The following is a 14,505-nucleotide window of genomic DNA, read 5'->3' as shown; positions in this document are numbered from 1 at the left end:
GAAGGTCCCTGAGTGGCTTTTGGGGAAAGACAACCAGAGCAAAGTGAGATCAGACGGAGGAAGATCGGGAGTGGTCACTGTCCTCAGGATGGAAGGGGCAATGACACTGAGAGTCCATGATAGATTATGGAAGGGTCAGGAAGGAACAGGTTAGAGGCCGTTGGTTATCCTTCAGAACTTCTATAGTCGAACCATATCCACAGATGGGTCATGGGCTCCAAATCCTTCTCTACACATATCCTTTGACTCTTTTTTGAGGGTCAGATATTATCCCTTATTCTTGTTGTCTCTATGTGTTCTTTACAGAGAGACTCAAATCTTTCTCCAATAGCGGAACATGATTTTACCCTTTCTTCCTACCAGTTCTTAGCTACCACCTTCTTCAAGAAGTCAGGTACCGGATGTCCTTCCTTAATCCTCCCTGCTTACTGATACTTTAGTTCTTGTGAACGTGACGACATCTCCATCTATACTCTGCACCGTTTCTCCTCTCTTGTCTGCACTCAGTCATCACTCCCGTTCCTTGCTCATCCTCTTTTTGTTGCCTGAGCCCCTCACTTATTCGCCAAGGGTCCAGAAGCTCTGGTTCACCCACATCTGCTTCCTTTAGATTTTTCTCTCTAAAGAAATGCCTGTTTACATTTTTTTCTTCTCTGTTTAGATGAAGCATTCTCAAACTGTACTGCATGTTAGATTCATTTGAGTAGGTTTAAAAAACTCCATTGTCTGGGTCACACTCTTATCAATTAAATTAGAATCTCTCTCAGTGGGACTCAAAAATCAGTATTTATATTTCTATTTCCTAGGTGATCGTGATAGGCAGCCACGTGTGAGAATCACGGACTTAGATCACTCCCATAAGCTTAGCTATGTCCTTTCTCACCCCAGCTTCTTTGTTGAGGAACAATTTCATGATCTACTGTCATGAGAAATAAACAAACAATAATTATCTTCTAGTAACCATTCACTTCTCTTTCCTTTTTCATAATTAAAATTTTTGAAAGTATTTTTTTATTTATAATGTCCTTCTTTATCTCTTCTGTATACATCAATGATCCCAAATTTATGTAACTCAGATTTCTCTTCTAGCTATGGACACAAGCATTCAGTTCCCCGTTGGACCATCAATTGTAATAGCTCATATGCAACTCAAATGTAATGGACAAAGTTGAACTTTTTTATGTTAATCACTGTATTTGATCCTCTCCAATATTTAACATCTCACGAAAGCCCATCTCCATCTCCCCATGCACTCAAGCCAGAAAAACCTAGGAGGCATCTCTCACCCTTTCCCATACCAAGATCTGATTAACCCATTAACCTCTTTCCAGACTATGCTTAACATTGGCTTCTTTTCCTCTCACTTCGAACTGTCATCCATCCATCTCCCTCGACTTCTTCCACCAGGATGTCTGCAGAACATTCCCTGATGATTACCCAACTTACTGTCATGCCTTTCTCTTATCCATTCTCCACAACGCAGCCATATTATTTCTTTATAATGTAAATAAAATGGTGTTACACTCCCACTGAAAATCTTCCAGTGGCTTCTTTTACTTTTAGAAAGAAGAATTCATACATCCTTACAATGAAGCAGCATCAGTACTACCTGGGAAGGTGTTATCTTCTAGTTATTTGAATTATTCATTACTACTCTGTTCATGGTTGTATGTCACTGTTACACAATCTCATACATATTTTTGTTCATGACTCCTCACACTTTAGAATCATAGAACTATTATGTATTTGTTTGGATATTTGATTAGTATCTTTCTCCCCCAATAAATTGTAAGTTCCCATAATGGTCTGGTTTTTTAAATTTATTTTTTATAGTTTATTGTCAAGTTGGTTTACATATAACACCCAATGCTCATCCCAACAAGTGCCCTCCTCCATGCCCATCACCCCCCTTCCTCACCCCCCTCAGCCCTCGGTTTGTTCTCAGCACTCAAGAGTCTCTCATGGTTTGCCTTCCTCCCTCTCCCCAACTATTTTTCCCTTTCTTCTTCTGCTTCGTACCCTGTTAACTTCTNTTTGTTCTCAGCACTCAAGAGTCTCTCATGGTTTGCCTCCCTCCCTCTCCCCAACTATTTTTCCCTTTCTTCTCCTGCTTCATACTCTGTTAACTTCCTCCTAATCCAACTATATGTGCAAACAAATGGTATCTGTACTTCTCTGCCTGACTTATTTCACTCAGCATAACACCCTCTAGTTCCATCCATGTTGCTACAATTGTCTGTTTTACTTCTCATCTTATTCTTGGTGTCTAGCCAAGTCACTGGGCATAGAGCTCTGGGCTAAGACTCAAAGATGACCGATTCTGGTTCTAATTAGTAAGTACTGATTAAGTAGATAAATACATTTTGTGAGGAAGAAGCTATACATTCTCAAGTGTAAAATGAATTTGGTAAGTTAAATAACTCACCTAACATCTAATAACTCAATTTTTATATCACCTTTGCCATATGCCAGCTGTGCATTTAGTTTATGTCTTCACACCTTATTTTTACATCATACTATGGAGGGGAAAAAAAAACCAGAGTAAAACATTTAAAATTCATATTCAGGATGCTGGTGTAAGTTATGTACTGAATAAATGGCAACCAAGAGAGAATGGATGAGAGAGGTTATTTAGGGGCTGGGGTCCCCTGGTCCTCTTTCCACATTGTCTTCCCACTTTCAAAATCCCAACATCTTTGTCTCAGCCTTTATCCACCACCCAGGGAGAATACTGGAGTGTGAGTTAATTACATTGAAACATCTGTGCTAAATGAAAAGCTTCAGAGGCTGCCTGGCTGGGTCTACACGTGCTTGGAGCTGTAGAGTAAATCTGTAAGAATGAGGCCAGGACACTAAGATTTCAAGCACCAAGGGCTGCATACAGGAAGTATGGGTTTGGGGAAGAGGAGCGCAGGCAAAATCTCTAAATTTAGATCACAAACAGCCTTCTTCTTCAACTATCTGTACCCTGATTGCCTTAGGATTTTGAAGCTTGTAATGAGGTTCTTACAGACCTCTGTGTGGGAAGAGCTGAAGTCCCAACTTACCTTCCCAGGGAAGCTCTGCTGGAATGGAAGAGAGTGGTGTGTAAAGGATCTAGCAGGGCACACACTCGGTGCACAACCTCCCCACCTTGATCTCTATAAAGCTGCCTCTTAAGAGTCCCTTGGGTCCAGTTAGTCCTGGGGCTCAGAGGGGGCTGGGGCAGCAGGCATTGCACAACATCTTAAGTGGATGGCTCCCCTGTGCCCTGGAATCTCTCTTCCTTAGAGATTTTGAAGAAATTAAGAGTTAGAAGTGTGTTGCTCTTTATTTTATACAAGAGGAAGTGAAGCCCAGAAGGAACCCATTCAGGAAGCCAACAAACAGAGCTGGATTTGATCCCAGACCCTCTGACTCTCACTGATTCCCAAATTAGAGCTCTTTGTATTAACTATCCCACAACCCAAATAGATTTCAAAATGCAAAATAGCATATCCACTAAAAGCCTAATAATTTATAGCCAGCAAATAGAGGAGTGTCTGGCTGGCTCAGTGGGTAGAGTTTGCAACTCTTAATCTCAGGGTTGAGAGTTCAAGCCCCACATTGGGCATGGAGCCTACTTATAGTCAGCAAATAGAGTGACCATCCTGGTTTGCCTGGAAGTATACTGGTTTTAGCACAGAAAATCGTGCACGGGGGGAAGCTCCTAAGTTCTGCGAACTGGGACAGTTTGCCACCCAACATCTAGATTGAAAGCTGACTTCTTACACATCCCTAAAAGAAGTATTTAATTGGCTCAAGTTCCTAACTCATATGTGAAATTACAGTACAGATTCTTATAGACCCATTTGACTATGAAACTTAAGATCACATGCTAAGTGTTTCTGAAACAAGACCTAGCATAACGACTTACCAATTTTTCGCCTGCCAGAAAAGAATTCGAATAGAAGATGGGATAACCAGTGGCCTATGGGGGCCCTGGGGACCGTGAGGACAAGCACATTGCCAAGACACTAATTCAAAGGTCTTAAACAAGGAGACTCCTTGGTCATCTCATATCACACCCAAACTTCTATAATGGATACACTGAAGCTCTAACGAGGAAGAGGCTGGCTGATGGAGAAAGTGTTATAGAGGCAGGACGTGAACAGAATTGTCCTGATCCAGTTCTATCCCCACAGTCATACTGTCTCTTATTACCAGGGTTAGGAGAGGGAGGGAATAACTGGTATGTTGTGAGCTTTTACCACGTGTCTGAGACCATGATAGTTTCCTGATAAAGATTAGCTCATTTAATCCTCAGAGAAAACAGATGAATGCATTTTAATATGCCTAAAATCAGTCCTGGATTTTTCAGTAAGCAGACTATACATACAGAGTTACAGCAACAGAGAAGTAAAGCACTAGGTATATATATCACATACTGTCTTTTAAATAATAAACATTACATTGATTTTGTATACTAAAATGCATAAATATATTTTAAATAATAAATGCACAGGCATTTGTATATATAAAACGTTTCATGGCTCCAATGGAGAACCAGAAAATGAGATTGTCTATTTCTTTTTTAAAATTTTATTTATTTATTTTGAGAGAGAGGGAGATAGCAGGGAGGGGCAAAGAAAGAACAAGAGAGAGAATCCCATGCAGGCTTGGCACTGCCAGCACAGAGCCCAAATTGGCTGGATCTCAGAAACCATGAGATCATGACTTGAGCCAAAACCAAGAGTCAGACACTTAACAAGTACTCCAGGCTAGTCTATTTCTTTTCTTTTCTTTTTTAAATGTTTATTTATTTTTGAGAGACAGAGAGAGAATGATAGGGGGAGGAGCAGAGAGAGGGAGACACAGAATCCAAAACAGGCTCCAGGTTCTGAGCTGTCAGCACAGAGCCTGACACGGGGCTCGAACCCACCAAAAGTGACCTGAGCCGAAGTTGAAAGTTTAACTGACTGAGTCACCCAGACGTCCTAGGTTGGGATTTTTCTAGAGCCATGACCTACTGTGCACCAAGTTCATATTCTTTCTAACAGTTCATTCTTTCCAAGAGCTTAGGATTCAAATAGGAAGTTTATACGTAGTAGCACAGAGGGCTGTGTAGCTGCTGTGGTATAATTCTACACAAATCGATTTGAAGCGTAAAAAGAATAAAATGTCTGTTGTACTGCTATTGGAGGTGAGGGGACCAGATGGCTAGAGGGCAGGTAGTAAAGCAATTCCTTAAAATACTGCAGGGAGAAGATTACTTAAAAGCTAAACCAATGTTTAGCCCATGATATCTGTCTAATAAATATTTTTGATGAATAATTAGAATGATATACATTTTCCATGCAGATAAAAATGGACAAGATATTCTAAGTAGTCTCACAGAACAAGGATATAGATATAAAGCAGCTTGTTTCTTCAGGAATCACATGGAGTTCCATATGGCAAGGGCAAAATATAAGATACACTGGTGATATTATTAAAGGACACGTTAAAGCTTTTGGACTTTATCCATAGACAGTAAGAGATATTGAAGGCTATGAGTGTTTTATAATCAGATAGAGTCTTCAGGAACATTGTTCTGGTTGTGGTGTAGGAAAAGGAGAGAAAAAAAATCAGTAAATGATAAATTAGTTTGGAAGCTATTGCCAAGTCGAAGTAAGGGATGGTAATGAAGGCCCCACATAAGGTAGCAACAGTGGTGAGGTAGAGGCAAAGTTTGGAAAAATCAAAATCTGGTATTTTCAAGGTTTACTATAGAGTTACAGATATAGGGTAAATTAAAATAATCATTTCAGTCTCAAGTTTCACAACATTGCTTAAAGATTCCTAAAAAAATGATAAGCGATAACCAGATATTTAAGGGTGTGTGTGTGTGTGTGTGTCTGTGTGTATGTGTGTGTGTGTGTGTGATACAGTAGTAAAAATANAAAGCAGCTTGTTTCTTCAGGAATCACATGGAGTTCCATATAGCAAGGGCAAAATATAAGATACACTGGTGATATTATTAAAGGACACGTTAAAGCTTTTGGACTTTATCCATAGACAGTAAGAGATATTGAAGGCTATGAGTGTTTTATAATCAGATAGAGTCTTCAGGAACATTGTTCTGGTTGTGGTGTAGGAAAAGGAGAGAAAAAAAATCAGTAAATGATAAATTAGTTTGGAAGCTATTGCCAAGTCGAAGTAAGGGATGGTAATGAAGGCCCCACATAAGGTAGCAACAGTGGTGAGGTAGAGGCAAAGTTTGGAAAAATCAAAATCTGGTATTTTCAAGGTTTACTATAGAGTTACAGATATAGGGTAAATTAAAATAATCATTTCAGTCTCAAGTTTCACAACATTGCTTAAAGATTCCTAAAAAATGATAAGCGATAACCAGATATTTAAGGGTGTGTGTGTGTGTGTGTGTGTGTGATACAGTAATAAAAATATATAGCAAATTTAAAAAAAAATTAACCGGAAAGTATATGATACAACATATTAAGAAAATATACATAAGGTTTCATTAGTAGATTCTGGAAAGTACTATTGCTTACATAGTTTTTTCATTATTTCATCCATTAATTGATACAATGATGAATTCCTGAAAAATGAGTCATTCTTTCAATTCTAGAATATATGCTGATTATTCTTTGTCTATATTATTAATTGTACACACAACTTTTAGTATTTACACATATGTTTTCATTAGTGTGTTTTGTCTACAAGATTGTTTGCTGATATACATTTTTTTCTGTATTGTTTATCAAGATTATGTTTGCTCTTTTGGATAGTGTTCCAGTTTTATTTACGACTTAAGATATATAAAAAGAGGGTGCCTGTGTGGCTTAGCCAGTTGAACATATGACTTTTGCTCCAGTCATGATCTCACAGTTCATAAATTTGAGTCCCACATCAGGGGAGCTCAACCCTGCTTTGGGTGAGCCCCACTTCTCTCTCTCTTCCTCTCTCTCTCCCCCTCTCTCTGCCACTCACTCATATGCAGCCTCTCTCTCTCAAAATAAAATAAATAAATAAATATTAAAGAAAAGATGAATAAAAAGAATAATCTGTTTCTTGAAATGTGGAGAGAAAAGCAAAGAAAAAGATCTTGTTCTATATACAACTATGTTATAATATGTACAGATACATACTATAATATGTTGGAGATGGTGTTAGTATAATTCCGTTTTAATTTCTTCTTCCATTTTCAGTTCATTCTTCATGCATTTACATTTTTAAAGTTTATTTATTTATTTTGAGAGAGGAGGCATGCACACATGAATTGGGGAAGGGCAGAGAGAGAGGGAGAGAAAGAATCCCAAGCAGGCTCCACTTTCAGCATGGAGCCTGATGGGAGCTAAATCTCACAACAGTGAGATCATGACATGAGCCTAGATCAAGAGTCNGCATTTACATTTTTAAAGTTTATTTATTTATTTTGAGAGAGAAGGCATGCACACATGAATTGGGGAAGGGCAGAGAGAGAGGGAGAGAGAGAATCCCAAGCAGGCTCCACTTTCAGCATGGAGCCTGATGGGAGATAAATCTCACAACAGTGAGATCATGACATGAGCCCAGATCAAGAGTCCGTTGCTCAACTGACTGAGCCACCCAGGCACCCCCATGTATTTACATTTTGTTATTTTCCCTTGAATACCAATTTATTCCAAACTTCAGATTACTTATAGAACATGCTACTGTAATTTTAAAAGTACTTTAAATCAAGTATTATATATGATTCCTGAGTTTATTTTCCACTTGAATAGATTTTAGAGGTTGGTCTATTTTGAGAGCTTAGAAGATTGGTTATTGGATTATTTTCAACCTTTCCCATCCAGATCATTCAGTTATTTTAACAATTTTTAAGGATTTTATGTAGTATTTTTTCTTTTACAATGTCTTAAATTAAATGCTTAATTTACTAACTTTATCTTTTTTGTCATAAAAAATACCACCAACATTTTTTTTAAGTTTATTTCTTTATTTTTGAGAGACAGACCTAACTTGAGCAATAGGGGTAGAGAAAGGGAGAGAGGGAGGAAAAAAGCATCCCAAGCAGACTCTGCACTGTCAGCACAGAGCCCAATGCTGGACTCGATCTCACAAACCATGAGATCATGATCATGACCTGAGCTGAAGTCGAGAGTAGGACACTTAATTGGCTGAGCCACACAGGTACCCACATCTTGGCTATCATAAATAGTGCTGTAACATAGGTGTGTTATCTCTTTGAGATCCTGATTTCAATTCTTCTGGATAAATACCAAACAGTGAGATTGCTGGATCATTTGGTTGTGACACAAAAAAGCACAGGCAACAAAACCAAAAATAAACAAGTGGGACTACATCAAACTAAAAAGCTTCTGCATAACAGAGGAAACAATCGATTGTAAAGGTGCCCTTGAAAATATTTGTAAACCATGTAGTATTCCATGGTATAGATAAACCACATCTTCTTGATCCATTCGTCCGTTGATGGACACTTAGTCTCTTTCCATGTTTTAGCTATTGTTGAGAGTGCTGCTATGAACATTGGGGTACATGTGCTCCTATGCATCAGCAGAGTGGAATACTACATGGCAATGAGAAACAATGAAATCTGGCCATGTGTAGCAACATGGATGGACCCTGAGGGTGTTATGCTGAGCGAAATAAGTCAGGCAGAGAAGGACAAATATCATATGTTTGCACATATAGGAGGATTAGGAGGAACTTAACTGAGGAACAAGGGGGAGAAGAAGGGCGGAAATGGTGGGGGAAAGGGAGAGAGGCAAACCATGAGAGACTCTTGAATGCTGACAAAAACTGAGGACTGATGGATGTGGGGGGGAGGGGGGATGGGCATGGAGGAGGACACTTGTGGGGATGAGCACTGAGTGTTATGTGGAAACTAGTTTGACAATAAACTATTTGTAAAAAAAAATTTGTAAACCATTTATCTGATTAAGAGTTAATCTTCAAAATATATAAGAAATTCTTACAATTTAATAGCATAAAAACTAATAATCTGATTTTAAGATGGTATAAAATGTAGAATAAGCATTTCTCCAAAGAAGACCTACAAATGGTCAACAGAACATACAATGATTCAACATCATTCATCGTTAGGGAAATGCAGATTGAAACTAGAATGATATATCACCTCCTACTTTCTAAGACAGCTATTACTAAGAAAAAGCAAAAGACAAAAAGTATTGGCAAGGAAATAGGGAAATATGGACCCATGTACACTATTGGGTATGTAAAATTGATTCACTGTGGGAAAAAGTATGGAGATTCCTCAAAAAATTAAGAGTAGAGTTAGTTACCTTTGGTATAATCTTGGGAAATGACTTCTTTACCCTTTGTGACAGTATTTCTGTGGTACTCAGCAATTTCCTTTCTGATGATTCACTTTCAACAAGGATAAAAAAAATTGCAATAAAATGAGAGACTGATTATGAAGATGTATACTTTTGTACTTAAATAAAGGAAAACGGAGTTTTGTTTCATTTTGTTTTTGCTAAATTCTGACACAGTTTATCTTGGCAAAACCTGTTGGCCTAGGTCTTAACTATTATGAGGCAGTCATCAAACATCCGGTATCATAAATCCTAATATTGATTAGTGACTACAAAGAAATGTAAAAAGCTTTGTCAAAGTAGTTTTTAAAAATTCAAAATTGTGGACTAACTATAAATATCCTCTGAGTCTTGGAATGTCAACATGTCTCCTACTTAAACTTTGTTCCCAGTAGTATTTTGCAAAGCCTCCGACGAATCTCTTTGGTTTTGATGGAATAGATGATGGGGTTGAGCATTGGAGGCACAAAGAGATAGATAAGGGACATGAGCGTGTGCACATATTGGGGGGCACGCCTCCCATAGCGAGCAACCATGGACACACCAACCATGGGCACATAGAACATGAGCACAGCACACAAGTGTGACTGACACACACGTACTGAGTGTCTTAAGTCTTTCCTCCCAGGATGCAATGGCAAGCACAGAGCGCAGTATGAGCACGTAAGAGAGAAGAATGAATGCAGAATCCAGACCAAAGCTAGAGATGACAATGAATTGACCAAAAATGTTGTTGATGGTGATGTCACCACAGGGCAAGTGGATCAGATCTGGATGCAGACAGTAGGCATGAGAGAGTACATTGGCCTTGCAGAAGGGCAACCTCTTCAGAAGGAAAGGCAATGGGAAAACCATACAGAAACTGCGGGTGATAACAGCCACGCCCATGCACACCACACGGGAGCCAGTGAGAACTGTGGCATAGCGCAGTGGGTTATAGATGGCTACGTAGCGGTCAAAGCTCATAACCAGCAGAATCCCAGACTCTATGAAGGAGAAGAGGTGGATAAAGAACATTTGAGCCATGCAAGAATCAAAACTGATCTTCTGTAAGTGGAAGCAAAATGTGGCCAGCACCGTGGGCAGTGTGGAAAAGGACACAGCTAGGTCATTAACTGATAGTAGGGACAGGAAATAGTACATAGGCTGATGCAAACTCTGTTCCTCTTTGATAATGAAAAGGGTAAGGCCATTGCCCACAATGGAGACAGTGTAGAGAGTACCAAGAAGCAGAAACACCCAGTGCTGGGAGGTCTCCAGTCCTGGGAGCCCCGTCAGGGTGAAGGGGAGCAACTCTGAGCTGTTGTGGGGGTTACCTCCCATGTTGGCATTACTGCTTAGACTCTGAGACCATTGTCCTGTAAAGAAGATAAACATACAGCTTAACTCATGACCTAGACCTAATATTTTCAGACACACATATATCATCCAGCCCTTTGTAGCATTAATCAATCTTGTTCACCCAATCATTCATCCTCTCTTATTGTCACCAAGATCTCTGGAACTGTCTGATTGTTCTCATTTATCCAGCTGGCTAAATAAGGTTACACTGCCTTCCTTTATACCTGTGCCTAATACCACAGTGCTTCTCCTCACATTCAAAACCATGAACTCTTTTCATCAATCTCTGGGCATCGCTTTGTTGAAGACCTAAGACCAAACTGTCTTGATCACTACTCCCCTGACTATTCTGCCCTCTTCCTGAACATATCACTTATTTATTAAACCATAAGCTTTTCCTTTCCACCCTCTCATGTTCCTGAACATTTAGTACCTGATTATGATTCTCCAGCTTCTACACTCCTGTATAGCCTGTCAGTTCTATCCATTCATCCTGACAAAACATTGATGGTTAGAAAGAGGTGGTCAGTACTAAATCCGTAGTTCTGGTTTCAATCCTCAAAATTTCCTTCCTTGTACCTCAGGATACCCAGATTGATCTGTTTGCTGCCATGCAAACAAGAACCACAGCTCCTCAGCTTCCTGAGGCAACCCTGAATGAGAGAACATACTCATTCAATCCATCTTCCAGGGCCGGGGACCAGCGATGCCTTCTGCCATAGATATTTGCTGGTCATGGCCAGCAGAGGTCACTTGTCTCCCTGCTACCACCTTCATAGCTATAGGTTTGAGTCTCCTTTCATGCCCACTTCTCTACCCACCCTGCAGTATAGCTTTGTGAATTCTGTCTTCTCTCCTGACTCACCAGCTCCAAGAACTCATCCGTGACTCTCACTCATTGTTGAGTCCCTTCCATACTTAGTGCAAGGTTTGCACAGATGTACTCACTGAGTCACCAATCCCTTCTGGGTTTTTGTTCTCTTTGTTGTAAACTGGAGAAGCTATGAGACTGAGCTAACAGGGTTGTGGATATCCAAAAGTGGACAGTTGTGAAAACTTCCAGGACTTTGCAACTTGAGTTCAGTAGCCTGCTGTCTGTTCTCACCTCCAGCTGCTCATCTGCCTTCGCCAAACTTCCATCTGACTCAGGACTCCTCTATCCTCTCTTCTCAGGATACATTTCCCCCTTTATTCCATATTCTTAGTATCACTTTGTCTTCACTACCTGAACACTCTTCCTAAACATTTGTGTTTGTCTCTGCATGAAATGTGTAAACACCCTTGATTTTAGAGTTTCTTAGCACTAAGTAACATGCTGCAAAGTGGTATCCAAAGCATCCAGTGTCTTCTTATGTATGCAGCTCATACTAGCTATTCTGAGAAAAGTTCACACCAAGTCATCAATATCCGAGTATAGCCTGATGGGGTCGTGTCTGAAGCAGAAAACACAGCAGGGTTTTCGAGAACAAGAGCTACAGATAGAAAATACAGAACTGGGAAGGTGGCAAGGGTGAAAGTGTACAGGAAATAAAACAACCTGACTCAAATAACGGAGAGCCTTTCCTCCTTCCAACTGTCATATTATAGCATTCAGGATTTTTAAGTTAGAGGCAGAGTGCCTTAAGCCTTGAGATTCGTGCATCTGACACTTCATGTACCTACCTGATAGAGCTCTGCACATGGAAGGTGCAAAGGAAGGAAGAGCAGTGCTGGGGGCCCTCCCTACACTCCTTTCTCTAACCCCCAACCTGTTACCTGTGTCAGCTCTGTGGCCTGACAATATAAGGCTGCATCCAGGAAGTCCCTTGAGCTTGTGTCAGTTCAAGTACTCATGGCCTGCTGGGAACATGGAACATGCATACACCTATTTTGCAGTGAAAGAAATTGGGTTTAGAAAGAACCCCTCAGATACCTAATGTTTGTCTGGAACTAACCAGGCTGAAAATGCAGTAACTTTTCAAAATTCCCACTCTTACATGAGTCAGACCAAAGGATTCAGTCTCTTACCTAATGCATTCCTAGACCTCCTTTCACTCACACTGATTGTCATGGGGAAAGGTCAGAAAATCACCCAAGCCCTGATCAATACTCATGTGTTTATCAGTATCTTGTGTCTACTGGCCCTTTGTCATAAGTCTCTTAAAATTTTCCCATGTGAAAAGAAAAAAAAATACCATCTTTTCATTTAAAGCAAGGTAACAATTCTTACCCTAAAGTTTTATGGTATAAGGTATATGTTAACAAACGTAACTATAAATGGAGCCATTTGTTCAACAGTGGACATGATTGTAGTCTTGAGGATTGTGTAGATGAATAAGTATAACAATTCATAGTCCAGTTGGGGAGAATCCTAAGGAAACACTTCATCTATATTTCAGTGAAAGCAATGATAAAAAGTACAAAGTGGAGTTTAAGAAAGAATAAAGGAGGGGAACTTGCAATATTGTAGGGCAGCCAGAGAAGACTTTCAGATCTATCGCTTGGTTTTAAAATTATGAGCAAATATTATTTAAGTGAATGTGGTAGACAGAATGCCCCCACACAGATGTCCAAGTTCGGTATCAAGAATAGGTACATTTCATGGCAAAAGAGGCTTTGAAGATGTAATTAACATTATGGACCTTAAGGATTTTTTTGTGTGTGTGGGGGGGGGATGATTTAGGTAGACCCAACTGATTCACATAGGTACTTAGAAACAAAGAACTTTCTCAGGCTGGAGTCAGAAAAATGTGGCAGAAAAAGTCAGAGAGATTCAAAGCATGAGAGGCACTTGGTCCACAGTTATGGAATGAATAACATGAGAGTTGTGCCAACAGCCTTTAGGAGCAAATACCAGCTTCTGGCTAAAGCCATCAAGGAAACTGAAACTTCAGTCCTACTTTCATGAGGAACCAAATTCAACCAACAATTTCAATGAGCTTCGAAGCAGCTTCTGTCTCAGAGGCTTTAGTAAGGAACTCAGCCTTGCCATCATGGTGATTAATTACCTTAAGAGATCCTAAACATTCAGAGTTTCTGGACTTCTGATCTACAGAAACTATGAGATAAGACATTTTTATTGTTTTAAGCTGCTGAGTTTGTGATCATTTCTGACAGCAGTCAGATAAAACTAACACAATAAGTCTCAGGCAGAAGGGAGAAGATGAGGAAAGAACAAAAGAAGGGTCATGTCTGGCAGATGAGAAAACACAAACACAAGTATAAAGGCTTGAAAAGCGACATTGGAGAGGAGAATGGAAGACAGAACAAAGAAGGGTTTAGGAAGTGTAAAAAATAAGTTGGAAATGAGTGATAAATTAATTCATCACAGCCAGACAATATATAGTCTCAACTGAGAGTCCAAGAAATTTGAAGAAGAGTGATGCTTATGCCACTGTTATACACAGGAGAAAGAAAAGTTAAAAACAAGACACCATGTCCAACATTGAGTCACTTATGTTACGTCCCACACCACCAAATAGAGACTTAGTTGCAGATTTGCTATTCCAGGAATGGAATCTTAGACCAGTCCATCAGGAATCCCCTGACTGGCACTTGGGACGCATTCCACCTGATGGACTTCATCATCCCCTCAAGGAAAGTAACCTTTCAATAACCAAACCACTTTTTTGCCTTGTAAAACTTCCATGTTCCCTCATGAAACGATGCTCAGCATCCCTCCTCATCAGGGAAATACACATCAAAACCACACTGAGATACCACCTCACGCCAGTCGGAGTGGCTAAAATGAGCAAATCAGAGAACTCTAGATGCTGGCGATGATGTGGAGAAACGGGCACCCTCCTACACTGTTGGTGAGAATGTAAACTGGTACAGCCCCTCTGGAAAACAGTGTGGAGGTTCCTCAGGAAACTAACAATAGAACTCC

General features: G+C 39.8%; 1 protein-coding gene across 1 annotated transcript; it reads right to left on the bottom strand.

Annotated features, from left to right (window-relative positions):
* Positions 1-9,667: 9,667 nt before the first annotated feature.
* On the bottom strand, positions 9,668-10,619 carry LOC144241158 (olfactory receptor 51I2-like). The gene is given in 2 exon segments (XM_077775639.1): positions 9,668-9,886; positions 9,888-10,619. Coding segments are annotated over 2 exon segments (951 nt in total).
* Between the last annotated feature and the right edge of the window lie 3,886 nt (positions 10,620-14,505).

Source organism: Crocuta crocuta, unplaced genomic scaffold (genome assembly GCF_008692635.1).
Source record: "Crocuta crocuta isolate KB4526 unplaced genomic scaffold, BGI_CrCroc_1.0 scaffold504, whole genome shotgun sequence".
Taxonomy (NCBI): domain Eukaryota; kingdom Metazoa; phylum Chordata; class Mammalia; order Carnivora; family Hyaenidae; genus Crocuta; species Crocuta crocuta.
The sequence above is the reverse complement of the archived record's forward strand: the minus strand, read 5'-3'. Positions and strand labels throughout refer to the sequence as shown.